The 25,773-nt window shown below is 38.7% G+C and overlaps 1 protein-coding gene across 1 annotated transcript in view; it reads left to right on the top strand.

Moving 5' to 3' along the window:
• PTPRR (protein tyrosine phosphatase receptor type R) overlaps nucleotides 1–25,773 on the top strand; it is a 138,765-nt gene that overhangs the window by 56,285 nt on the left and 56,707 nt on the right. The window contains exons 3-5 of the mRNA XM_064701941.1: nucleotides 13,723–13,836; nucleotides 17,009–17,164; nucleotides 24,641–24,751. Of these exons, the coding sequence (XP_064558011.1) occupies nucleotides 13,723–13,836; nucleotides 17,009–17,164; nucleotides 24,641–24,751 (381 nt within the window). The remainder of the gene's footprint in view (nucleotides 1–13,722; nucleotides 13,837–17,008; nucleotides 17,165–24,640; nucleotides 24,752–25,773) is intronic.

The following is a 25,773-nucleotide window of genomic DNA, read 5'->3' as shown; positions in this document are numbered from 1 at the left end:
GGCCATGTAGTGAAAGGATAAGGGGGAATGGCTTCAAGCTGAAAGAGAGGAGCTTTAAATTAGATACCAAAATAAAGACTCTTTTCTGTGTGGCACAGGAACGGGTTGCCCAGGAACAGGTTGCAAATGTTGAAGGAGAGGTTGGATGAGACTCTGAGCAACCTAGGGGGAAGTGTCCCTGCCTATGGCAGGGGGTTCATTCTGTATTGATTGATTCTGTGATCCCTTCCAACTCAAGCTATTCTATGACTCGATGAACTCAGGAGGTATTACATAAAAAGAACTTAGATAACCTAAACTTTGTTATGTTAGAACACTAAGATTTTGTGACATAAAATATAAAGAATATCTCCAAAAACCCAGAAAAAGAGATAGTGAGGCATGTTGGCCAGAATTCAGTGTTGGGTGCCCAAATCTACTTACAGCATTGACATGACACACTTTTTCATGTTTCTAAGATAGACAGCACTTGGCCTTGGTGTACTTTTGGTTATTCGGACCTCATGAATATTTGTAGTCCCCTGTTAGTAGAACCTTGAAATAAGTACATGTCCACATGAAAAGAACTGCAAATGTAAACTGAGAATTACTGTTTTTTGCTAAAGTTTTCCTTGTTCCTGTATTCTTGCTCTCTCTGTCACCCAGCATGACATAAACCTTCACGGTGTTGTTGAAATTGTTTAGAAAAAATAGAAGCAGCTCTGCCTTTAACAGATGAGACAGCAGCATCTTGGACCATGTTGTACCTGCCTGACATAAAAGACCCAACCCAAGAAATAAGATCACCATATGGATGACCAAGAGATGATTCTACAAATAATAACAATTCTGTCTATTAGAAACCCATGTTGTTGGTTATGCCAGTGTAGCAGCTGTCCAAAATACCTCAGAAGAAATACATTCCAAGGAATTCAGCAGGAGTTTCATCAGTCCTCATGGGGCTAAGTGAGCTCTTGCTAAACACAGGTCCTACTCTTTCCCCTTCACACATTTAATCAGGCAATTTCTGTAAGTTTTTCTGGGAATTTTATATTTAATGGGGAAAAGATTGTAGAAATGAGAAGCTGAATAGCCATTTAGTTAATCTTCGTTTTTTTGTTCATCCCAGTGAATGAACAAAGTGGAGTAATGGAGTTAATTCCTTTAATGGTCCATTATTTTTGTTCAACATTGTTTTGGATAGTGAAATGAACATTCCTCCACTACTACAGACACAATATAATGATGAGTCTGGTAAGGCAGGTTTGTTTGTTTTAGTTGTAACTCAAAGAAAAGGTGAAAGGGATTAGTTGGCAGGCTGAGGCTGAGCCCTGCCAACCCTAATAGCGTTGGCAATCCAAAACTCCATTTGCAGTAACCTACCCCATTTTTCATTGAGATAACGTGATACCCTGCTGCTTTGTAGTGAAATGGTGGTTTCTGCATATAGAGCAATTTGCTGTATGCAAATCCATGATAGTAAAATCATGGAAGAGATGGTGCTGATCCCATTGCTGTACATACACCTCTGGTACTCTGTCTTGCCGTCCTGTTGGGTGGTGAAGTGGGACTGCAGCCTCATATTGAGCTGTATGATAAGGGCTCTGCTGTGCAGGGCTGACAAGAGAGGGGATGAATGGATATAATATATACATTTAGACTGCTGCACAACACTGTGATATCTCTGTCTTTTGGAGGAGTAAAAGATGGGACACGTAAACTGTCCAAAATACATGATTTGCCAGCATGGTGTGAGGAGAAGATAAAACACAGCAGGGAAGTGGGAAGTGAGGATAGTGCAGGAAATAAAGCTCTTTAAAGCTCTCCAGGAAATTCACATCTACATCTTTGAAAATACAGTGCATGTTTAATCCAACATGGATTGGATCCATTGAGTTTGCTCCTGTGCACTGGCCAGAGGCTGTGCAGACCTGGCACATCTGTGTTCTGCTGTGTGCAGCCAGTGTCTCTCTGGAAGTCATGAGTTTCAGTGGGATAATTTTCCCAGAAATTATCAGTGGATTTTTTTCCCAGAAACCTTTGCTGATTCAGACCATTTGCAAAATGGATTTCTGTCTTATGGTAGCAAGCAGCAACAAGATCTTTAAAGGATAAATCATTGAGATATTTTTTCAAAACAAGCTAAAGATCAGTTGGACATTATGTATAAAACATAGACAACAATAGCCATAGTCTCCAATGAAAATTCCTGTCTTTATCTGCATGATACTGTGAAAAAAAGGGTAACATGAATATACAAATTTAAGTAATGCTCTTCCACTTTTCCTGAAGCTTTGTAGCTTTTGGTTTCATTTTATTTTTCCAGTTAACTTCTGGACTTGTTGAAGTAACACAGCTCCCTGGTAGGTTAGGCCATAAATTTTATCTGTGTACCAACTGAGATAGAAGCCTTTTATTAACAAGCATAGATGCTATTGTTGTCTCTTTCCTTGGATAAAAGGTAGATGTCCTGTTTGTTGGGTTTTTAATGAAGTACAGAAGTCCTCTTGCCATCATTTGCCGGACTTTTGTTTTGAGATGACAGGTAGAAAACAGATATTTCACTGGATCAGAGCCATCCACTCAGTATCTGAGAAGTTGAGTGTTTGTTCCCAGGCATGTCTTCCTGCCCACATGGAACAGCAGCCACAAAACCACTGGGAATCTCCTGGGTTTCCAGAGTGCAGGAAAGAGGTAGGAAGTGTACACAAAGGTACACTTTTGGCATTCGTACAGGGGAGCAGAACCTCTCAAACACAAATGGCATTGGTTGTGATTGCTTGGGGGAATCTGGGAGATTGCTTCTAGTATGTTTAAAGAAGAGGAAAGGAAAGGAAAGGAAAGGAAAGGAAAGGAAAGGAAAGGAAAGGAAAGGAAAGGAAAGGAAAGGAAAGGAAAGGAAAGAAGAAAGGAAAGGAAAGGAAAGGAAAGGAAAGGAAAGGAAAGGAAAGGAAAGGAAAGGAAAGGAAAGGAAAGGAAAGGAAAGGAAAGGAAAGGAAAGGAAAGGAAAGGAAAGGAAAGGGAAGGGAAGGGAAGGGGAAGGAAAGGAAAAGGGAAGGAAAGGAGAAGGGAAGGAGAAGGGGACCTCCAAATCTGTAACTGCTATTTCTCACTGAAAGAATTACAAATTGTTTTGCTTTTGTGTATGTGTGAGAAGGAGAGGACTATATGCAAATACTTTTCAATACTCTCTTTTAAGGGTGATCAATTCTAGGAATGAAAGAAAAAAATGCATTTTTCTCATTCTAAACATCTGAGCTTGGCTTTGACAGATGTGTTGCCTGTTTTAAAAAAATGAACACAGAATGGTCTTCTGATCTGAATATAAAGGAGAGAGATTAAAGATCCATGAATTAGGCCCTGCCTTCCTGTCATTTTAGAGATGTAACATCCAATAGTACAGGGCAGCACAGCTTCTTCATATTTGACCTCATTTCTTCATTTTGACCTCACAAGTGGAGTCCCCTCTAAAGAAAAAGTCCCCCAAATTAGCCTGAAAGCCATTTTAGAAAACTTTTTTCTCTAATAGTTAAGTCAGAAATCTTGTCCTGTATTAGGACATTTGGGTCACAGTGTATGCATAGCATTATCAAAGCCAGAAACCTGCTAGTCAAAAATACAGTATTGTTATTAACATTAATAGGAACTGTTGAGGTAAAACTCTCCTTAAATCTTTTAAAATTTGGTGTTAATGTTTTCCCTTCACCTGTGCCTCCTCTCTTTAGTACTAGACAGAAGAGGAAAATCCAGTCTGCTCAGCTGATCATGGGAAAGCAAATTTTTGCCTAAAAGCTTCTGAAATACATTCAGTACTAGCATCTTCAGAAGGTCAAAGTTCCTGAGATAGTTGCCAAAATCATGAGACTGTCTTTGCATCAGCTTTCTTGTTTCTGAACTTAAAATGATAGTTTTGCTAAAACTTGGGACAAAGGGACATGTTCAGTCCTCTGATTCCATCAGTCATGTGATTCCATGACAGAATAAAACCCAAAGTAATTCAGTTTTTATCTAAGAGAAAATAGCAGGCCTCCAAGGGTTTTGCTTCATTTTGCTTAACTTTCTTTAAGGTGCAAAATGGTAAAAAGAACTTAAGTCCAGAATTACGCGGTTGTCTTGTATTGTCTGTCCTTGGTTTGTGTTGGTTTGGAGTGCTAAAGTAGGAGGGGTAAAATCAGTAATACAAGCTTCATTTCAATAATTTGTGATTATGGTGATGATAATGTCTATAAACAGACTTTTTTGAGTTAAAAGGCTGAAAGCTGATAAGGGTCCACAACATACCAATGAATTGCATCATGCTAAACAGCCCTTGTTACTGGATATTTGTTTCCTGAAAATGGGATTCTGCTCTCTCAAGAGTGTAAGGCTAAGGAATCACTTATTTCTTTCAAAGTCTTGGCTGTGCTGAACCATTAATCCAGACTGCCCTGGTACATGAAATTTATTCAGGAATCTCACAAGAACAGCCATTATGTAAATACCTCAATTCCAGTTGAGTCAATGAATTTTGAGACTCTTTTGGTTTTTTTCTTCCAGATGTATTTCAAATTTTCTTCTTCCTGTGCCCAGGAGCTACAGAGAGATGATTATGAGAGAAAAAGGGAAAGCATTTGACTCTTTTTATAATATTCCCGTTGTGTCTGAGTTCAGGTAGATTTTGTTCATCTGAAACTAGCATTAAAAATTGTCTCTGAAAATAAATGCATGAGAAAGATAGGATGTCACCAGTACTGAAATCTTACTTTGATTTTCAAAACAGAGAGAAAGATTATGAACAAGTCAGTGGGAGTCTTTTGGCCACATCAGTTCCTGAAAGATGTGAAAGTTGCTGTCTATGTTTCTACTTTTGTTCTTCATTAGTTTGTAAGCTTATATATGGGTTTATATCCATGCCTGCTACAAATGAAATTTAAAATCTGAAGATATAAAGGATGGTTTTGGGGTGGAGTTTTATGTCTGCTATTTTTTTAGAAGGCATTTTGTTTGTCTTTTGTGTTAAGGATCATTATACAAAGTTGTAATGGGAATTCAAACTTCAGTAACTAAAAATCATTTAGTAAAAAAATAACTGAAATTATGGTTTTACAAAAAGAGCAAGAAGAAACAATACTGGCTTTCTGGCATTTAGAACTTTACCCTGGCTCTACCCAGAGATTTAATAATTGGACAGAATTAATAGCTGAAATGAGGGTTTTACAAAAAGAGCAAGAAGAAACAGTACTGGGTTTCTGGCAATTAGGACTTTACAATGGCTTTACCTAGAAGTTTAATAATTGGCAGAAAAACCAAACATATTCTAAGAGTCTGTCTGCTGAACAGACTCAAAAGGATCTGTTTGCTCTGAGGATTACAGCTGGCTTTGTGATGATGAAATAGGATGTGACTGGTACAATCATGCTGTGCATAAAAGTTGTACTGTACATAATAGCACCATGAATTTCTTTTGCAATGCAGGGAATAAATTTTTTGCCAATATTGAATAAGGACAGATAGGACAATTTTATGGAGCTCATTATACATGCCTCTCAAAGAACAAAAAGGTTGAAATAGTGTTCAGCTGAGCTCTCCCAGCTCTTTTGTGTTTCCAAATCCCTGAATTGTCTTGTGCTTTTCCGTCATCTTGTCCTTTGCAACTGTCTGCCATAAGGGAGGAGGGCAGGGAGAGGTGGATGGATGCAGGAAAAAGTCTAGAAAACTATCAGAGCTTTGAAATGAATTTCAGCTGTTATTTTAAGAAAACTAAAATATTTTGTGATTAAGAAAATCCCAGTCCTTGAAGGTACGCAGATCCTAATTAAAAAAAAGACAGAAAGTAATTCTTGGAGGCAACATTAAAATTGTCTGTGAAAGAAGCTGAAAAGTTGTATTCTACATATCTGACCTCCATCTTTTTCAAATAGAAAAAATCCTGAGAAGAGTCAAATTCTCTTATTCCCATTTATAGACATAGAACTGAAGCAGTACAACTGAGGCAGACTTGCTAAGGCCAGAGGCATAGCAACCTTTCAGCCTCTTATCCATAATAGTAATCAATTGGCAGTAATTGCAAGCACTCCCAGTTTAATATTTTTTAAAATAGTTGTCAAAGTTTTAAAAATAGCTATGAAGAACAAGAGAACTGCTGCAGCCTCCTGCTCCTGTCCCTTCCCCTTCCCAAGGGCTCCCACAGTACAGAGACCTGCTGGTATTGGTATTATTTAATGGTGAGGCTGCATCAAACTGGTGTCCCATGGGCAGCAGATAACTTTTCCTTCTCCTCTCCTACAGCCCCTCAACAATGACAGGCAGGCATCCTCTGGGCATTTAGGATATGGGATTCTGCAACACTCGTACTCAAAACGGGTCCTATTAACTTTACTTTGGGCTTTGAATAAGGTTATTCCTCTGCTGAGTTGTAGGGCCTATGGAACAGCAGTTTCTCAAAATCTGCAGTGCATTCAGTGTTTGGAACCTTGTACATACCTTCTGACTTCCAACTATGTGGTTAATGATTGATGCATTAATGACAGCACAGGAAGGAGGTAAAGGGAGCTGAGTACAATGAGCATTGTGAGGACAGTGTGACACTGGTTTCAGACTCGCCCCACTAACTGCCTCACATTGTGGTACAGGAATGACCCACACAACTCAGAAGCCAGGAGAACGAAATAATATACCTTTTGAGGTTTCCTTTGGAATAAAGAAAACTATTCTCTCTCTTCTCATTAGATGAGATCAGTCAATCCACATTACCTTGTGGCACCACACTGGAAGAGCTGGCTCTTATCTTTTTTTAGAGACTGCAAGCCCAGAGGTTAATGCAAAACTTAGGACTGATAAAAATCAAAGTGCATGTCTTGAAGACACAAACCTTATCCTTAGTGGGCTGAATTTCATTCTTGTACACTTCAATCATCAATGAAGGTCATAAAGTCTTCCTATAGCTGACTGACTCACTGCCCAAGTGCAAGTAAGCTCAGTGAGGGAATTGAGGGAATTGTGGCCAAGAGCCAGACCTCACAGATGGAACATTTCTCACTCTTATGTTGATGCTTCCTACAGAATTGATCAAATCAGCCCCAAATCAGCTGATCTCATTTGAGAAATTAGTTCTTATCCCTGGAAAAAGAAATGTAAATCTGTCACACAGCTGAGAAAACCAGTTTAGTCATATCATGCACCCACCTCCAGGAAAGTTTTGCCAGTCTGAGCAGTGAATGCCAGTGGAGTGCCCTGGCATCACCTCAACAGCTGGTTTGGTGTCTTCAGCCTGTGTGATGCAGCAGTCTCTGGGATCATCTTCAGCTGGTACCTACCTGTGCTAACAGGACTAGAATGGAACCCAGTTTCTAACCCAGGGTGGTGGGCAGCACTCAGACCTCACAACAGCAGACTGAGAATTTCTTCTGTTGTAGCACTAGGGTTCATCTTAGTTTCTGACAGTCAGAGTATGAGAGCCAACTGACAAAGCTCATAGTATGCCTTCTGTACAGTTTCCAGGGACATTTGTGTCTTTCAATGTCCATAAAAGCATTCAGCCCTATTCCTACCTCATATTCAGTCTTTGGCCTCTGCAACTTCCTGTGGTAGAGTCTGCGTATTAATTACAGTCTGGAAAGGACTGCTTTGATCCATACATTTTCCCTTTTTCATATTTTAATTAACATTCACTTGAAAATCACTTTGAGGGGAGACCATACAGCTATCTGGACTAATTGGATTAACCCTATATTTCTCATCAGTGGATTTCTCATCAGTGGTACTTCTGTCTTATTCCATAGAGCTCATAACATGCATAAATATTTAAATGTATATGCTTTCATGAAAAATTGATCAAGAACCAAAATTGCTATTTAATACTATATGAGAAATGCATAATTCCAGAAAACAGTATGCTTACTTTAAACAAAGATTTTTCATAAGAGATGTGGGTTGGTTTTTTTTTCCTAGCAAAAATACAAGTGAAATTTTACATTGTCACATCTTGAAAAGCAACATACAAATATGCTAAACTTCCCTGAACTAATCAGGACTTGAAGCAATCAAACTAACCTATTCCTATCTTTCCTAATACTTATGCAGAACCAACTTAGAGCTCTGTTTTCATATCACCCAAATACTATTTGGACAAGCATGTATATTTTTGCAGTCTACATATGATTTTTGGGATTGTTTGGCAGATTTGAATATTCTGCAGCCTCAGTGTCTCCTCAATAGAAAATGGATGACTTAAACAGAAGAATGTTCCAGGTTGAGAATATTTCTCATTGCTTTTCACTGATTCTTATAAACTCAAGTGTATGCCTGTAATTTTTCTGCTATTCCTGGTGATTTTCACTACACTTTATTCAGTAATTTTTCCCTGACATTGGAAGTATTTAAATGTCCCAAGATTGATTTTTCTAGTCATATTGTGTTTTAGCAGAAATATATTATGTATGAAAGTTTGAGTAGGTCACTGCAGACAACTGCTGATACAGAGAAATATGAAACTACTTTAATTAATCACTAAGAATAATTGATTTTATACTCATGAGAATTTTATCTTAGTTTACAGACATAATTCAAAGTTTAATGTAGACCTCATAAAAGGGCGGGTTTTTCCTCTTGCAGAAGATCATATGGCAGTGGGAGAGGCAAATGGGAGAGGAGTGAATGCATCTCAGATAGCAGTTTGGCTTAGGGCAAAGTTCCTTTGGAGTGGCACTTGGCAGAATGCATTGTTGTAGTTGCGTAATTCTGGCTAGGGATGTACTGCCTTCCAGGTGATTCATGGACTACCTGAGACACTAAAGTTGCTGTGACACATGACTCACAGAATTTTAGAAAGCCAAAATCTTCTGTGAGTGTGTATCAGGCACCTGAGCCAGCCAAAGGGGCTCACCTGATGCCCAGTGCAGCTGCAATTTCAAATATTGAACAGTGACAGGAAGGAAAATCTAATGTGTTTAGGGGGAGAAAAAGAGAGAAAATACAGGTATTTTCACAGTTTTTTGATATATTTGTTGTAGTTCTGCACCAAAGCTGTAGAAATAAATCTGCAACACTTTCAGCTTCCCTTCTGATAAATGCAACCTTATTTTGGTTGTATAGCTGATGAGGGTGACGGGGTGAAACACTGTGGCACTGATGAACTGTGCAGGCAGCAGAATAGGGTGCTCAGATAGAGGGACCCACAGCTTGGCCATAGTGCAATATTTGCTTTAGTGCATAAACCCTCCCATTTTATTGCATTTTTGTTGAATTTTTAAAACCATATATAAATAACTGGAGCATAGGCAGATAAGGAAACTCTTCTCTGAGCTCTCTCACTTGTTTGGCTTAACTAAATAAGAGTGTTTATTTTTATTTTTGTTTTAGCACAAAATAGAACTCACTACCCAGTGGCCCTTAAGTATGTAAAATTCCTAGCATGTATAATTTTTTGATTTAGTTTTCATCTTTTTTCACAAAAGTGTTGTTAAGATGTATACTTTCACCTTTAATCTTCTTTATCTTTGATTATTTTTGTTCAGTATAATCAGTTTAGCTGGAGGTTTGAGAAAACATCTGTGGTGGTAGGACCAGAAGGAGTTTTGGAGGGAGCAACAATGCATAGAAATGGGATTGCATATTTGAAGCTCATTGCAGAAAGGATATTATTGATGATAAGGAAAATGTAAGGAGGTGGTTCTTGTCTGAATTTTTCTTAAGCAGCAGAACATGACCTGGCAAATTAAGGTTTATTGTAATATCCTAAAAGTATTATTTCAGACTCTGTGTCACACATTCCCTTTCATGTTAGAGATTTTCTTTGTCCGTTTAACATGAAGATCTTTATTAAAAAGCCCCTGTAGGATGTCAGTTGTGAATGATCTTTGGTGGGCTTCTGTGCTGAGTTTCCCTTTCTGGAACTCTGTCTTCCCAAGTTTTCCACTACAAGCAGAAAATCCTTCAGTTCAAGCTACCTTTTTTCCTTGGATCAGAGGAACCTAGAAACCGTCGCCACAGTTGCAATATCCAGGTGGGTAATTGCTCAGGAAAATGAGCCATCCAGGGGGTTCGCCTCTGGGCTCAACAAGTCGCTATTGCCAACAGAGGCAGCTGATTCCAAATCATAACCTCCTTGGGGAGGTGGTTGCAGTCCATGATAAACACTGCAGATGAGCAAAGGTAAAGGATTTGTGCTGTCTTACTGGGATGTTTCAGCCCTTTCTTTTCCAAAGCAAAAGGAGCAGCTAGAGGAACACAGTAAGACATAACTTGTGTATCTATGTTAATGCTTTGTTTTATTTATTTAGATGGATTACTTTACAGAGGTTAATTTCACTCTTTTTTGCTGGTGGTATTAGTACTCATGGATTTAATTTTTGTAATTATAACCTGTAAATGGCTTGTCAGGTTTCCATTGTACAAGTGATTCTCTTAATAATGACATGTCATATTGTTTGTCTGAGTACAGGTATTATTGCATTTGTACTTCATCCATTAGCAGTTTCCTGTCCTAATCTCTTACCTTTATGGACTATAAACGGTATCTAGGCATGCCATCAGAATGGCACAATAATATTAAAATATTTGAATATTAATAACATTTTGAAAATTTTCTGATAGTAGCATTTCCTTTCTCTCTTCTATATTCTTTCTTTTTTTCTTTTTTTTCCTCTTACTAAGTTTTCTCAACAAAAAATTGTTATACTTAAGAATTTGCAGAAAGGCAATTTTATACCTTCAGGTCAGACTTAAATTTCAGTCACCTCCAGGAGGCACATGCTAGAGCCAAGAATATAATGCCCCCAAGTGTTGCCTTCATCCCAGACCAGTCTGGTAACGTTTTTTTTCTATTGAGGAGACCTGATGCCTGTGCTGAATAGACATAAATTAGCTGTGATCTTGTCAGAAGGAACCTGGGAAAAGACTTTCATCTTGCCCTGTTCCTGTCACTTACTGTAAGCACCCACAGTTCGCAACAGTGTAATGAATTGATACATCTCCAATCTAGTCCACTGCTGCTTTATGCTTTTATGAATACAGTACCAAAAAAAGGGATAATAGAGAGCACAGAGCACATTTGTGATGTTCTCCTCACTCTAAAGTAGGTGCTCTTGGGATTCCATCAAGCATTTATGTAAATTACCTTTCACTGATTGAGTTAGAAATTCCATTCCTAAAGTGACAGATTCTGGATTGCTTGCTTTCCTTTTGACAGGAAGAGTCAAATGCACTCCTTTGTGCTGTCTGAAGTAGAAAAAGGTGACCTGTAATTCTCTTACTTAATTTTTTGCTATAATTGCCAAGGAGCTAAGATTCACACTGACAGCAGAAAAGGAGAAGCCGATCCCTTCAGTGAGCAGCAAAGCAAGGTTCTTATAATCAATGTGAGATGCTTCTTTAGATATTTTTGAGCTTTTTTGGGATGAAAAGTCAAAAAAAAGTAAAAAAAAAAGTAAAAAAAAAAGAATAAAATCTTTATAGCAAATCTTTATAGCTGCAGAAGATGCATCCTGAGATAAGGCATAAGGGCAAATTTCTAAGGAAGTTTTCTAAAAGGGTGCTGTAATTTCTATGTGCAAGGCCAGGTGAGATTTTTAAGCAGGCTGATGCCAGACTGACAGAGAGCTGGGGTCTTCAGGCTTCCCCCGGGACCACAGAGGACAATGTAGCTGTTACAGACACACACACACCCTGCAGCCATGGATGAATACTTGTTAAAGGAGACAGTGGTCTGAATTCAGACCTGGTAGGTGGAAATGTGACTCTCCTGAAGATAATGGACTTTCACCACATTTTACTGTGCCTGGCTGTGATGATCCACAATCCCAGCATATTAAATCTGTGAGAATTTATTACCTTTTTATAGGCTCTTTAAGGTCTTCTATTTCTTCTGAAACTAGATATTTTTCTGGCTGTTTCATTTCTGCGTCTTTATAAGTGAGATTTTAACATACTATTTAATAATATCTCTATAATGTGTTATGATACCTGGATCAAGTATGTTTAAATGAATGCATTTTGATTTTATGTCTGCTAATTTTGCTCAGTAACAACAGTTATTATTAACCCCATTACTCGGGGTCACTAGCTTGGACACTCTTTATGCCATCCTAATGTATCTCCAGGAACCCTCATGACAGCCTTTCTATTTCAGGAGCAACTCCCTTTCTCATTTACTCAAGACCTCCAGTCCAGACTGTCTCAGTGTAGTCACAGCTTCAAAGCTCCAAACCAATTCTTGTCAGGTATTCCATGAGTCTGTCTGAGGTACAGAAGAAAAAGTGCTCACATCTGTTAGACCTCCACATGTCCCCTCTCAAGACATCTCTCTGTTTCAGTGATGAAGTTGGAGCAGTTTTGTAACCATTGAGGATGTCTGTCAAATTCAAGAAGTAAAGAGAGGAAGACTTTGCATTTTGAAAATGCCAGGGTAGAAAGGGTATTTGAAGTGGAAGATTCTTGTAATACTTCCGACTGAATTAAAGCTCAGTTGTGTGGTAAGAGCAAATCTCATGCATCAAGACCTGACAATCCCAGTAGTGTAAAACAATGAGAAAAAGGGAGGAAAAGAAAGAAAACCACTCAGTACCGACAGAAAAATCAAATCGATGGTGGAAAAGGAAAGCAAATATTTTATGGTTTTATGTTGCAGCTTATAAACACTGATAAAGAATAACAGTCAAAATGTGTGATGTTGCTTTTCTTTAAGATAAATGTTTCCTTTCTTTCTGAACCATAAGCATATTCCCAGTGTGATATCTGACCCACAGATATTTAATTCTCTTTATGCAGCTCTGGTTAGGAAGGAAGAATACCTGCTTGGTTCCCAGAGCAGGAAGCTGGCCCATGGCTCTAAATAGGAAATTTAAAATAAAAATCTTTTTTATCTGGAGTCAACTGGCTCAGGCAGAACTTGGTAACTTCCTTAGTCAGATGTTGCCAGAAGCATTGGAATCCTGTGGCCATCTGACATAGTCATCTTTCCTCTCTTCTCCACTGCATATTGTCTGCAAAAGGGATATGAAAACAAAGAAGCAGACTCTAAAGTACCACAGGGAAATACTGTCTATGAGGCATCACCTGAAGACCCAATATCTGGGTCTTCTTGGACACAGAAGATTTGAGCCTAAATTATTTCTTGGGTAAAATTCCACTGACTTCACAAAAAGGATCTGAACTTGAGGAAACTTCCAAATTTCACTAAAATTCTAACACAGGGAAAGAAAATGCTTCAGTGCTATAGTTTGTCTCATCCTGTGACATGGATGAGGAAGCTTTAGGAAATTCAAACATGGGGAATGTATCCAGAATGTTTCATTTCTGATCTCAGAAACTGCTAATCAAAATTAAAATTGTATGATTTCACTATGTGTGACTCATTCTTCACCTTCAGGGAGACATGCTAAGACAATATTCCAAAGGAATCTTCATTGTGCAAACTCAACATCTCATTCTTTAAGGATGCATTGATGTTTAATGCTTAACTTTCATTTCTAAGGTAGTAATTGTGTTATCTTTAACACTGTGACTTGTCTTAAGGAATTAAGCCAAAACCATCTGGAACCCATTCTGAGTGTACTTGGGCAAAGGTGGTACTTTGCTAATGAATAGCATTTAAGGTACTGAAATGTACCTTTAGACCTATTATATATTGTGATATACATAGATTACACAGATTATTGTTACAGGGAAAAAACCCAACAACAATTAGTGAAAAGCCTCAGAGATCAGTCTTCTTGAGAATTAAATGTCTTGGACAAAGAGTTCATTTGAACTGATTTTGTTTTCCAGACACTGCAAATGGATGTAAACAAGCTGAATATCACATTGCTTCGGATATTTCGCCAAGGAGTGGCAGCAGCACTGGGACTCTTACCTCAGCAAGTTCATATCAACAGACTCATTGTAAGTACCAAAAGTCTGCGTGTATTAAAGTGTACCTGTTTATTTAAATTCTCTTATATTAATTTTCCTGTCACTATGGAAGAGTGCAATTAAAAGGGACAGAAAAATACTTATTATTCCATTTCTTCAACTGCACTATAGAAAAATAGATCCCCATTACAAAATTATTTAAATTCTTCTTTGAAAATACACCATTCTCAGCTAAGCCAGATAAATCTCTTTTTTGTCCTGTTCATAAGCAGATTGCTTATCCCTTAGTTTTCATTCCAATGCAGTTCTTTTTCATGTTCGCACCTTATCCATGTTTTGTTTCTCGAAGGTTGAATATTGCTCAAAGAATACATGTGATTCATCCTTTCAAAGGCATCTTCACAATTTATCCTCAGACTTTCAATTAGTAAATTAGATGTCATCTACAATATTAATATTCATGCTTTGTTAGTCTGCTATAATAATCTGTCCTCAGAAATTATCTTGTAGACTATGGTATCCTACTGACTAAAGACGGTGATAAATTTGCTTCCAGCAAAAAGGACTTTTTAAAATCAACTGTCATTGTATGGTTTTTGGGTATGCATACTTAATAACACTGTTGTCTTTTTATGAAAATTTTACCATGAAGCAAGAAAATCCAACATCATCTGTGTATTGCTAGACTTCACTTTGCAGAGGGAAGAAGAGGTTTTTATGCTACACGCAGGTTGAATATTAGGGAAGAAAACTGACAGGTTCAGCATAAAAGTATTTTCTGCCTTGAAAGCTTGATAGGATTGTATACATCAAAAAGGATTATAAAACTCCTTCAAGAAATGTCTCTGTGAGAAAAGATCTCACAAGAAATACAGCAAGAAAGATCAATAGGAATGCACTGCAGCTCTTTCCCTGTTCTTCAGGAATCTCACTCATTCGTGACAAGTGATGCTAAATTTCATTTGTCTCCTGCATTGACCACTATGAAAAGTTTAAAGATATATTCAGAGAAAAGCACAATTAAATGAGAAATGTTTTGGAGTCTGAGATGTATATTTCAATATACTGAATCACGTAGTAGCTTTCTTACTATGCTCCTTAGAAATTATGTAAATAAACAGAAGAAATATGCTGTTTATTTTCCTACTGGTTCCACTGTGTTTTTCTTTCTTCCTCTCATTTATGATTTAAGGGAAGAGATAATGTCATTTTGCACATGCATATAGCCCAGAATACAGTAAGCACTATTTTTTAATTAGTCTTTTCAACACCTGGAAAAGTTCTTCTATGAGTCAATATTTCACCTCTATAAGAGAGCAAGCAAACTTTTCCTCTATTTGCTCTAAAAATCGCACACAGCCAAAATTCACAAGGAAGACGAATACATCTTAGGAGACATTATTCCCACTTTTCATCCTTCTAACATGAGACAGTTCCTCTCACACAGAGTGCTGGCAAGCAAGCAGAGCAAATCAAAACTCATCTTGCCTTGTTTCAGTGTGTTGTTTCTAAACTACTCATTTAGGCTCCCTGTAAAAGCAGTAGAGGATGGTAACTGCAGGAGAAGAGGCATTGAGATCCATCCCGATTATATTAGGATGGATTAAGAGATGCCAGTCCCTCTCTGCTGGCTTTCAAAGGTAGGTGTCTGAAGTGAGGTGAGGTGACTCAGTCCCAAGTGAGCAGCTCTCAGAAGTGACCAGGAGTCTGGAAGCCAGGTTGTGGATGGGCACAGAGGGAGCAGACAGCCTGCTAACCTCTTACATGTTACACAGATGCCAGGAAAAATTAACTCACTATTTCCAGTGTCTCCTTAGCCTTTCCAGTACATCCTCCTCCCATAAAGTCCCTTTAATGGGATAGAGAAACTCATAAACAGAGGGGGCACAAAACACTGGGAATGCTGCATGCCTGCCAAGCCTTGCCTGGTGCCTGTGACCCTCACACAGCAGCAGTCCCCTTCCCCCATCAGAGACTGACTACAACCCCAGGCTCTAATCAGTTTCTTCAGCTCCCACTGGTAGCCAGTGTCCTTACCACTGTTATTGAGCAGATGGACCAGCAGCACATGTGAGAGCACAGAGGACAGATTTAGGGCAAACATGTTGGAAAGAGTCCCTTTGTGTACAGCTCTATTTTGAATGCAAGGAATATTTTATGCAAAGAGTATTTCATGCAAATGTATTTTAAGAAAAGCAAAAGATGGCTTTTTCTTCACTTCAGTAGAGATAATGATACGCATTCAAGGTGATGGGAAGGAGGCAGGGGAAATCAGGATTATCCCTGTTTGAACTGATCTCTCCCATCCCATAATGATGAATAGCAAATAACAAGATTGTTGAGGTTCTTGCCTGTCCAGGCAGCAATGCAAGGAACAGCTCCATGCCTACCTCATATGTGGAGGATCCCACAGATCTGGAATCTGCTCCACACTGTCAGCTACACTGGCCACAGCCCTGGGGAGATAGGGTTCCCACATCCTGTTTGGACATCAGAATTGTCTCACATGCTTTTCAAGTCTATCACAACAGAGAAAGTCTCTTTCCTTTTGCTACCTTGAAACAGAGTGGGCATCACTGACATTTCTAATATAGAACCTCTTAGGCTGCCAGGACTGCATCAAAGACCCCAGGGCAAGAATTAATAGATAAGGGAGTGGACATTCTCAGGTAACCCACTAAGTGCTAGCAAAACTTCCTTGGTCCTTTAATTTTGTTGGACCATACTAAATTGCACTGCAGTCAACTAAGAGGACTTCATTGTGGTATGTGTCTGCCATATGTTGAGAAGGGACTAGAAAGTAATGTCCAAATATCACAGCATTATGCTAAGCATTCCTATTTCATCTCAGCTCAGATGAACTGTCTGCTAAAATCCCTGCTGGCACATTGCCATTGACCCCATCCCATGGCTCCTCCTACCACTATGTTATATTGATGGTTTAATGATACTAAACTCAGGAAAAGTCTACCTTGTCGATATTGATTGAGACAAAGCACTCATGCCCATGTATAGGATTTGCATTTTCTTGCACAGTCTGCTGGGATTTGCAGACAGGCAAAAGGTATGCTGTGCTCACAGAGCAGGTTGCAACCTTTATACTCCATGCTTTTGCCTCTGGAATTATAGTTGCAATCTACAGAGAGCAGAGATTAATGCCAGACCCCTCCTATGATTTTGCTTTTTTTTTTTTTTTTCCTAGGGAAAGAAGAACTGTGTGGAACTGTTTGTGTCCCCACTGAACACGAAGCCAGGAATTTCTGAGGCGCTCCCATCTGAAGAAGTGCTGCGTTCCCTTAATATCAACATTTTGCATCAGAGTTTATCCCAGTTTGGAATAACAGAGGTCTCCCCTGAGGTTAGTTATCAATATTCTAACCTGTATTATTTTGATACAGATTAGGCACTTACTTCCTTGGTAGTATTCCAGCTGAGGTTCTCAAACATGAGGCAGAAAATGTATGGGCTTAGAGAGCATCACTAGTGTAAGGCAATTATCATAGAATCCTCAAATAGTGAGGCTTGAAAAGGATTTTAAAGGTCACCTAGTTCCAACCCCTCTCCCATGGACTGCACCTTTCACTAGACCAGATTGCTCAGAACCCCTCTCTGTTAAATTACTTTAGTAGTGCTTTATTAGGCTATTTACCCTTTAACATCTGCATCCTCCTCACACAGATGAGCTACCATTGAAATCAGTCTAGATCCTAAGCATGCACTAATTGTCTTAAAGGAAATGGACATAAGGAATTCCAGTCTATTAATGGGGGTAGGAAGACATAACAATTTCAATAGAGAGACAAATGGAATGCAGATATTGTGTGTCACCATTACTACCCATGGAACTTTTGTCTGACATGATTTTGAAAAACTGAATCTGTACATTACACCTATGCTTCTTTTTATTTTTAGCATCATCAAGAGATTTATTTTCTTTATGTGCTCCAAAAAGAGGGCAAAAATAAAACTTGTAGCTATTATTTGTATGACTTCATCCATTTTTTGGAAGAAAAAAATCCATTTCCAAGTAGAGATAACATTGTCATCTCCACAGCTTGTCTGAGATATTATCAGTGAGACGGATATCTGTTTCTGGGTCAACCGTTTAAAATGTGCCCAGAAAATGAAAGAAAGTAAAAGCCTTAAGGGTAAAAAGCCAGTGAGCTCATGGACATGGCCATATCACACTGCATTTTATTTAGTGTCTTACCTGAAGCCCTTACATACATATAAAGACCTTCAGAATACAGTTTGAGGCCAAACCCCTTCAATCATGTTGTTTAGAATCAAGATTTTCAGTGGAAACTCCCAGTTTGGCAGAGGAAGTGTTCGTGTCCAAAAAAATGGGAAAAAAATTTAAATACTCTGATTGATGAGCTGTGTTTCCCTCCATGGGTAAAAAGTTCCTGCGGTTTTTTATATCCAAAGCTGTGTTTGAGACACTGCTGTTTGAGCCATTGGGCTGTTATGCCTACCTGTATTTCTACTGATTGGAAATTGTTTCTCTCACTTTAAGTATTCTAAGAATCTAGATGTCTTTGTTACAAAAAAAAATGAAATATAAAGCAAGGCCAATTCATGTTCTACTACAGCAACCTGCCACTATCAAAATTCAGATTCCCAAGTTTTTGCTGTTCTAATACAAAACATAGCAAAGCAGTTGTTTCCAAATAAATCAAGTCTTTATATCACTCATCAACAAACTGAGTGAAGCTTTCTTTCGGTCAGATTTTCCTTTCTATCTGAAGCACATGAGCCTGACAGTTGGGATAGAGGCAATTATCTATTCCTAGTACTACAAATAACACTTGAGGCAGACATGGGGCAAGAACTTATATGAATAATATATGAACGGAGAAATGTCATCAAGCAGTGAAGAGATGCTGGAAAAAATCAAACCTTGAACTCAAGAGCTCATCTTGAGTAAGATACATTTCAATAATCTGGAGTGTTCAGATATATGGAAAAAAATGTAGGTAATCATTTAGAACAGGATTATTACAATGAAAGCTGTGCAGTCTCTAACTCCTAATACTGTTGGAGACACAAGAGATTATTTTAATATTTCAATTGATAGCAGATTATACAGCTAAGGCATTGATCCTGAAAAATAATGCAGCTTTACAGTAATATGTAATACACTGATTACATATTCCTTGTGGATCTCAATAAATAGTCTACATGTATAAGACTACTGAGAAAAGAACATCAAAAAAACAACATACAGTCTTTACTTGGTCAGCTGCCAACCTTTTATGTTCCCTCAACTTGCTCTAAGAACAAATTGCTCCAAACAAAGTAACAGCAAACCAAAACAAAACAGGCAAACCTTTGAAGGAAGGTATAATTATACAAAGCCTTACATAGCTGTGATGCATGATTTGCCCATTGTAAAATGCTGTGTGTGTGTGTGTACTGCTGAGCTACCAATCCTGATTAAATAATGGGCTAAAATTATACACTCTTCTACCAAAAGTATGAATGCTTCACAAGTAGTATTGTATGTGCAATATCAGTGTATCTGTGCATAAAGGAAGCATTACTCTCATCTTTCTAGGTGCGTGGCAGACACAGAGGTGTTAGGGCTGAAATTTGTCTCCTTTTTCAGCTGTATTTCAGTAAGAGTTGCCTAAGGCTTGAAAGTCTTCTGGCTCTCTATGGTAAACAAAAAGAGATGTGTTTGACAGGCAGTTCATCCCATCTGTGACATACCTCTCCTGAGATTGCTTTTTAACAAGGTTTAGTGTAAACTAGACCGCCAGAGGGTTAATGCTGTGGGAGATTATCCTGTCCTAAGAAATTTTACCAAGATTGTGTAGGAAAACCCACATGGAAAACCGCTCTGCTCAAAGTTTCGGCCCATACTGTACCATAAACAGCAAAAGTCCCAGTGGATGTCAGTACCTGGAACTACATTCATTTCCATTCATTACAGAAATAATTTGCTTGTTCACATCTGCTGATGCATTGATCACTGCTTGATCTAATTTCAAGTAAATTGCCTGTCTCAAAATTATATCCCTGTTTCTTATTCTGCAGTTGCTGAAAGAGCAGTTTCCCTATATGTCTTTCTGTAGGAACCACGAGAGTACTTTACTGCCTGGTGTAAAATGAGATGTGTACCAGTGGAAATGTGTAAATTTAAAGGTGTCTTTGCCATTTCAGGGGTCTAGGACAATGTCTATACCTTTCATATCTCCTTGATTTTCCAATGGCTTATCGTAGTTGTAGCATTTCTTCTTTTATTGTGGTCTAAAGTGGGATTTCAGACTGAGTTCTGCTCCATGGGATGTACCACAGTCAGGAGCGGAATTCTCCAGAACAAAGTACCAAATTGTGCTTGATGGTAGGACTATATTCAATGACTTAGGCAGTCTGGTATTATGGTGTGGGAATCCTGGCTTCCTAAAGTCTTTAAATTGCTTGGATTTCAGAATTTACTAGAAGAGAACTTGAAGTGGTTTTGAATGACAAAAATAACTGAAGTTACACTTCATAAGATAAGGGTTACTATGTTTTGAGAGCTAAGCTAACTGCCAGTTGAAAATGTGTCACTGAAGGAGAAATTTCCAGAGTTCATACCAGTATTATGCAATCCTAAAATGAAGCATTACAGCCTCCTTGCACAAAGAGGTTGCCTTTGAAGTATGTGATATTAACATATTAGAGAAGAAATCAAAGGAAGCAATCATGCACTTAAAGTATACAGAAACTCTTAGTCGCTGTAAGGACAAGTGATCAAAACCAATATCTTAGAAATTACAACAGCCTGGGCTGATAGAGGCACCTGGGAACAAAGCAGGGCACAAGGACATGCTCCTGTGATCAGGCAAGGCAGCTGCAGTGTAAAACCTGCACGGTGCACCCAGAGCACCCGACAGAAACAGGAGCCCTGCAGGCTGCCTGTGTGGATGTGGAATCACAGCACTTCATCACACATGTACCTAAAGCAGAGCTTTTGGGGTGGCTTTTTCATGGGAGACATGGCTAAGTGGTTATTATCCAGTGTCCTGTGAGCCTGAGAGGTCACACACATTCCTACATGTTTTCACTGGGGGTGGAAATGATTTCTTGGCAACCTTTCCTAATGTGCCTCAGCTAACATAGTTAAAATAGCAGAAAAAACAAAGCTATTCAGTGTGAACTTCCATGAACCCTTTTTGATCTTGAGCTCTACCCCCAGCTCCCTGTAAGCTTTCCTCTGAGCTCAGAACTACAGCTTGCTATGCTTTCATTAGTGTTCCGGCCCAAGAGACTAATTGGGGTTAACTGACCCAATTTGCAAATTCACCTGTTTTCCACTGAAAATTTACCTTCTCTGGCAGGTCCTGATACTGCAGGAGAATCTTTCCATCTCAGATTTCTCACTGGCTACTTAATGTCTATCTTGTTATTATCAAAAGTTGGCTGCTCATTTTGCTTGCTTGTAGAAATACTCCACTGTTTTACCCATAATAAGACCATAAAAGTCAGAATGGATTTTAGTATCTTTAAAAAAAAAAAAGTTTATAAAAATTGTTTAGAAATAACACATTTGTTCCAGTTCAGCAAATACCCTTGTGTGCAGGCACTCTTCAGTAAGGTTAGTGATTGAATGCCATTGTAAGCCTACATTTGATTCTTCCACACATTGAATTGTGCTGAATTCAAATAGTTTAAATTAACCTGGTTCATTCTGCCTGAAAAACTCACCTTATTGAAGACTTGTTAGGGAATGGATATACTAGGAAATTATTCCTTCCTCCCTGTTTGCTCTAGGATCTGGTGCTCCCTGAGCTCCTGAAATTCCCTTGCCACTCCATCTACTCTGATATTCCCCCACTTTTATTAGCTGCAGATCTTTGCAGATTATTTTGAGTATATCCTCAAGCTTATTCCTCAGAAACTATCTGAAGGACAAGAATCCTCTCGTTTCTGCCTTGCATTTGGCCATCCTATTAGTTTTTTTCCTGGGTGTCAACAATTTGTACTGAGCGTGGCAGTTGCTATCCCTCTTATCAGTTTTCCAGACAAAGGAACAAAGTTCTGAATGATCTGCATTGACGTTTCAAAAAGCAATTCCTTATCATGGGTGTGAGATGACTCAGTTACTGGAGGTCACAACTTCTTCTGTCATTAGGAAGCAGCTTAAGCAATGATTTTGCTCTCCACCAGCTAGATCTGGGAGAGAGACTTACCTGAGTAGGTGAAGGTACTACTAAAGTGTTTCAAAATGGTGTGTCAAGTAAGTTTAAGTCGTGGAATATTTTTTTACCCTTTTTACAGCATTTGTTAATATTCTTTGAACATTATTGTTAGAAAGACAAGTCAGGCAAAAACATGTCCTGAGCATACATAGCACTAGACAGACATCCTAGAGATTAATTCTCTTAAAGTCTTCCCTTCTTTTATTCTCTTTAGTCTGTTATATGTATGAAGTCTATTATAAAATATTTTAAAAGTTTTGTAGCATCATTGAATTAAAGTTTATATAAGTCTCTCATCCACTGTGACTAAAAACCCCATTAGCTTTTCATTTACTTTTTAGTGTATTTGCCATTCAGTAAAGAGGTATTAAACCATCCCATTTACTCAGTTAGAAAAGGTCAGCATGGCCAATTCTCCTTTAGCTCCTGCTTTGTATCTAAATTTCCTCCTGAGAGATATGAAACGCCGGAAAGCCATCAGGTAACCAACCCACTCAGGGTCAGACATTGAGTTCATAGCTTATAGGCCACCGCTGCAGCTGCTGCTGTCACCATGGGATTCCCATGCAGCTCAACAGGAGCAGTCTTGGATGTGCAGCAGCTGCAGGTTTGGGCTCTGAGCCAGCATTGGGACCCAAGTCCTGTGCCATGAGCACAGCAGAATGACCTTGCTGTGCTGAGGTAGCAGATTGCACAGAGAGCTGTACCCCACTACAGTGGCAGCAGTGTTTAAATGTCTAGGAACAATTTTTGCAGAAATATTTGGTAAGGTTTCCAGGTTCTTTTTGAAAGCCCTGAGTTTTAAGTTGCTCATTAAACATCAGACTGACACTTTATAAGCCTTTTTAAACGGTCAATACCTGCAAGATTTTAAATCTGAGACCATGATGCATGATTACACTAACACACAAATATACTAATTTTACAAGATTGGTTTCTATAGTTGTGCTGAAGAATTTCCATTCTGGCTCCCAGGACTATTACTTCAGAAGAAAACTCTTCTTTATTATGCTTTCAGTTCTAAAGCTGTCAACTCTCAGTTAAATACAAGCATTTCTTGAAGCAAGCAAGTCTCTGTACATTAGCCATGCTACTAAATTCCTCTCAAAATATTTGCATTTTGTGGCAATAGTATCTGTGAATTGTCTTGCATTGTCCTCCTTTGAAAAACAGCAGTGCCTAATGCTGTGCTGAAAGGAGGACCATGAAAACTGTATCGATATCCAGCACCCAGCATTCTTTGTCAGCTTGTTCTCTTCCTCAGGCCATGAGCTCCCACTCCTCAGGAAGCTTTCCCACATGAATTCATCATCATCCAGACTTTCTGTGTGTGGGAGGCTAAAGAAGTTTGGTTTTGGGAGGCTTTGCCTTTTTGGAAGACAAAGTTGTCTTGATACATTAGCTGTGCAAAAGAGCAGGCTAATGGGTGGCTAAGCAAAAGTGTTGGAGCATCCCTGCAGTTCTACAGGCCCATTGAGCAGCCACTCATCTTTGTATGGAAGAACTCTTTCCTCTGTGATAACCTCTGTGAAAAACACAACATCCCCAGAGAGGAGAAAAGGCCACATTGGGAAGGGAAGAGAGCTCAGTATTTAAACTAGAGGTTTATTTAAAGCCATTAGAGAATTTCAGCAAGAGGGAAACACAAAGACCTTGACCATTTACGATGGAATCAGAATTTTAGATTTAACTCAGTCTGAGAACTCTACTAAAAAGACACAATTAAGAAAATAAAAGCAAGTAGCTAAAAATTGGCAATGTCTACTGAACTGTGGTCCCAGAAGCATCAGACAACATACTTTATTCTAAATAATATATTGCAGTTAGACCAAGGGTGCATGTACTTTGTTTCTGCTACAAAATCTATATTTGAAAACATAGTGAAATTCTGGTAATTTAATAGTCCGACCAAGTCCCACTGCTGCAATAAAGACAAAAATAAATGCTTTTACAATCATTATTATTTCATAATTCCCAGGAGTTCCCTAGGAGTTCTGGAAATTTTAGTGTGCGCAGCTGTTACAGAAATGTTCTATCAGCAGGAAGCCAAAGATAATGAGATTAAGCATAATCAGAATTAGAGATAAACAGATAATGAGATTATTTTCGGCAAAATCAATATTTTTTACGTATTTGTGTGTGTAATCTAGAGGTGACAGTGTGAGGGCTTCCTGGCTCACAAAAGCAGACAGGCAAGTCACCTGCTCTTTGCTCCGTGCCAGGTGTAGACACTGGGAAGGCTGGCGTGTGCGTGCTAGGGCTGGAGATAAGCACTGGGAAGAAAGGCAGGGCAAGCACTTCCCAAAGGCCGTGGGGGAGCACAGCCTTTGACCTGAGCAGCCAGGTGGCTTCCAAGAACGGTGCTGGGCCATGTTTGCTTTACCTGCAGGCAGCCTGTGCCGGCTGGGGACAGTTCCCTGGGCTGTAGATCCCGGCGCGGCGCTGGGAGCGTGGGGTGTGCCTGCTCCATGGACTGGGCGTGGGCAGGGGTGCCAATAGCAGCGCTCCAAGTCATGCCATGTGCTGTGGAATTTCAGCCCTGACAAAGCTCAGGAGAGTGATTAATGCCCAAGGAGAGCTATTTAATCTGCACATGCCACTCTATAACCTTTTTTCTCTTTCTGTTTCTGTTTCATTGCTTAAAAAAGAAAAATGTTTTGCAAGGCCAGCACGAAGCAGACAAAATCTGGAGCAAAGAAGGATTTTATGCAGTTGTCATATTTCTCAGCATCTTTGTCATTCTAGTGACTTGTTTAATGGTAAGTTTCCCTTTTACCTTTATTTTGGTTTTTTTCATGCTTTTCTTAGTCTGAAGGATAGGATCACAAATTCTTTACATGATGGGTGTTTTCTCAAGGCTAATAGAAACTCAACTCCAAGGTAAGAATTGGTCACTCTCATAATGCTGGGAAACCAAAGTTTGAAGAATCACATTTCTTGATGCATTTTGAGTTGAATGAAGAATGTAACTAGAAGGAAGCTGAAGAAATAAATAACAGGTTCTTAAATCTACAGGGTAACTGTGTAAGGACATGAGTGATGACTTCTCAGCCTTCTTAGTTCCCAGGATCCCTGAAGTCCTCTTACCTGCCTTTATTTCAATTTTATTCGATAGTAAAAGCAACAACACATTGATAGAATGTTGTCAGTGCACAGTTGTTAGAGTGTGTGTTGGTATTTGTGTATCAAATGCACAAATAATAAACTGAAATAACTAGTAAGAACATGAAGGAATAATAACATTTTTGAGCAGGTTTGCCATTCACATTGCAGTGGCTAGGTTTCTGAGCATTAGGCACAATTCTAATACATTGAATATGAGAAACGCAGTGGTCACACAGAAGATGAACACTATACCACTACTGACTTTTGTAGGGTAATTTTTACATTTTTTTCCAATGTTGTATCTTATACATTTTCCTTCTTTAAATTGTGTGATACTTCTACAGTGCACACATCCAAGTGCTAACTGAATTCTGACAATTGTCAGCATTTATGAACACACAGTATCTTGGGGTCTTTTTGAGATATTTTGCTCTCAAACACATTTAATTTTCTTTAACCACTTACAACCTTAAGATGGAAAGCATGTTTAATCTGAAGTTATTTAAAAATGTTCACAGTTATAGAAATGTTCACAAAGATTTATAACAAAATGTTATTTCATCTTTTAAGGTCTCCCTAAGATTTGAAAAGTACTTGTTTTATCACAGGAAATTGTTGCTTTATTTAATTTCTACTTTCTTGTTGTCTCCATCTCTCCATGCCATTTTACTCAAAA

This window comes from Zonotrichia leucophrys, chromosome 1A (assembly GCF_028769735.1).
Source record: "Zonotrichia leucophrys gambelii isolate GWCS_2022_RI chromosome 1A, RI_Zleu_2.0, whole genome shotgun sequence".
NCBI classification, from domain to species: Eukaryota; Metazoa; Chordata; class Aves; order Passeriformes; family Passerellidae; genus Zonotrichia; species Zonotrichia leucophrys.
Note: the sequence above shows the minus strand (reverse complement) of the source record. Positions and strands in the feature narration are given on the sequence as shown.